The sequence below is a fragment of the Dipodomys ordii genome, unplaced genomic scaffold, assembly GCF_000151885.1.
Source record: "Dipodomys ordii isolate 6190 unplaced genomic scaffold, Dord_2.0 Scaffold1, whole genome shotgun sequence".
Taxonomy (NCBI): domain Eukaryota; kingdom Metazoa; phylum Chordata; class Mammalia; order Rodentia; family Heteromyidae; genus Dipodomys; species Dipodomys ordii.
In genome coordinates, this window is record NW_012267217.1 from 64,066,590 (window position 1) to 64,069,146 (window position 2,557).

The 2,557-nt window shown below is 45.2% G+C and overlaps 1 protein-coding gene across 1 annotated transcript in view; it reads right to left on the reverse strand.

The window, feature by feature from the left end:
- The window catches only part of Usp40 (ubiquitin specific peptidase 40), a 65,171-nt gene that overhangs the window by 59,836 nt on the left and 2,778 nt on the right, over positions 1–2,557 (reverse strand). The window contains exon 2 of the mRNA XM_013022875.1: positions 1,451–1,664. Within this exon, the coding sequence (XP_012878329.1) occupies positions 1,451–1,649 (199 nt within the window). The 5' untranslated portion in view covers positions 1,650–1,664. The remainder of the gene's footprint in view (positions 1–1,450; positions 1,665–2,557) is intronic.

Consider the following 2,557-nt stretch of genomic DNA (forward strand, 5'->3'; position numbering starts at 1 on the left):
GTGGGGCCTGAACTCTGGGCCTGGGCGCTGTCCCTCAGCTCTTCAGCTCAAGGCTAGTGCTCTACCACTTGAGCCACAGCGCCACTTGTGGCTTTTTTCTTTTTGCTTATGTGGTGCTGAGGAATCTAACCCAGGGCCTCAGGCATGCAAGGCAAGCACTCTACCACTGAGCCACCTTCCCAGCCCTGTCAGTCTGATTTTTGAGAGTCCTCTTTACCCTCACAATAACCCCCCCCAACTCTTGTTTTTTGTTAAAATATAATGAATCTGAGTGGGTTTCTCTTTCTTTCCTTCCTTCCTTCTTTCTTCCTTTCTTTCGTGGCGCGGCTTGAACTCTGGGCCTAGGCACTGTCCCTCAGGTCCTCAGCTCAAGGCGAGTACTCTACTGCTTGAGCTAGAGTGCCACTTCCGGTTTTCTGGTGGTTTATTGAAGAGTCTCACAGACTTTCCTGCCCGGGCTGGCTTTGAACCGTGATCCTCAGATCTCAGCCTCCTAAGTAGGTAGGATTACAGATGTGAGCCACCGGCGCCAGGCTTGGGTTTCTAGTCTTTACATATAATCCTTTACCTAAAATTGAGTCTTTGGATTTCAGAATTTCTTGAAGAAATTGTTATAGACATGACTTTTCATTCTCAGCAGGGTCTGGGCAGACAGAACCCATTAATACAGATTAACATTCCAGGAATCAAGGTATGAATAGTGGTCCTAGTGAGAGAAGACTCTGTATAGTTCCACAATAAATTTTGTGTGTGTGTGTGGTTGTGTGCATGGGCATGAATATGTACCAGTCCTGAGACTTAAACTTAGGACCTGGTCCTGTCAGCTTTTTTTGGCTCAATGCGAGCACTCTGCCACTTGAGTCACAGCTCCTCTTTTGGCTTTCTTGGTAGTGAATTGGAGATTAATCAAGTTTTCTGCTGGGGCTGGCTTCATAATACTAGATCTCTGCTTCCTGAGCTACTAGGATTATAGACATGAGCCACTTTTCTGGATTTCAGAACTGCAGCTAAGCAATTGTGAATGTGTATAAATATTGTGTCACCCCTTTCCATCCCCCAAATCAGGATATAACTAAATCTAGCTTAGGTGTTTGTTACTTTGTACAAAGGATTAAATTCAACAATATATGTGATATAGCAATAATGAAACCCAGTACTCAAGACAGAATGCTCTTTAGGTTGTGTTTTAAATCACAGGAACTGGAAAATAAATATATTCTTATTTTTAAATTTTGTTATTAAACATTACTAGAATAACTTAGAATATATTTAAAATAATTTAACCTTCACATTTCCCTGCAGAGAAAAACCACTAACTTGTATCTTATGTTTGCAACGATATAACATATACTGTGGAATACAATTTTAAGAACTTCTGTGATTCATATAATTAGCTACACATAAAGTCAATGGTATGTACTATTATTCAAATGCATGTAATATAGCATACCTCTGAATTCAGGTGTGAAATGAAGAGTCTGAAGAAGGGAATTGAGGTAACAGGTTCCACCCTGATTTCTGATTCCACTTAAATTGGTGAATTCTCTAGGAGCAGGTGGCTCCAAAGTTTTAGTCTTTAAGTTCTTCCCTTTTCCATAGTGATTATTAGACACACTGGAATAATCCTCTTCAAATAGGTCCCCAAACATTGTGGAATTTTTCTCCTTAAAAAAAATGTTATAGAAATGCTTTTACTTTTAAAACAAGTTTTCCCCACATCTTCCTTACACTTTGGATGATTGGCTTTTGTTAAACTCTTCCTTATAGACAATATGTAGTTCGGAGGCAGTAAGGTTGAGCTTTTTAAGATTTTTACCACGATCTTAGCTCATCTATGTGACCTTGGGTACGTTCCTCAAACTATTTCCCTATAGCTACAACGTGACAGATGCAATGTGGCAATACATGTCTGGCAAAGGAAAGAAAGGCACCTTGTACAGAGTTTGGCCCACAAGAAATCAGAGCCGTTCTTAAAAATGCGTATTCACATTACTCATGAAAAGGATAAAAATCATCAACTACATCCAAGTCAACGGTAGGGGGACAAAACCAATTCTACCGTCTGAGAGGTAACAGAGAATTGGGGCCATCAGTGACTAAAATCTGTGCAACTCACACCCCTCAGTCCCACGTGCCAGATTCTGACACTTCAGTAGATAAAAGAGAGGAATCTTTCCCGCGGTGGTGGCAGCGCGTTGTCCCCAGCTAGGCAGGTGGGCAGGTGATGTCAGTAAAAAAAAAAGTGGGGCTTAAGCCCGGCGCCCCACCCTGGCGCCGGCGTCCGCGCGGAGGCCGCGGGTCCCGGGCCAGGGCTGCCGTCGAGGCTGGCAGGCGAGCCCTGAGCGCCGGGCGCGGGACCTGCGGGACGGACCCGAAGTGATGTTGCTTTCCAACTCGGGGCCGGGGAGAGAAGCACAAGACGTGAACTCCAGAGTCCGGCCTCGAGGCCACACCGAGGACCCCACATCTTTTGTAATCCCCGGCCGGCCGCGGCCTGGTCCGACTCCAGTCCACCCGGCGGCCCGGCGAGGTCGGGGCGGCCCGAGCCCGCGGCCCG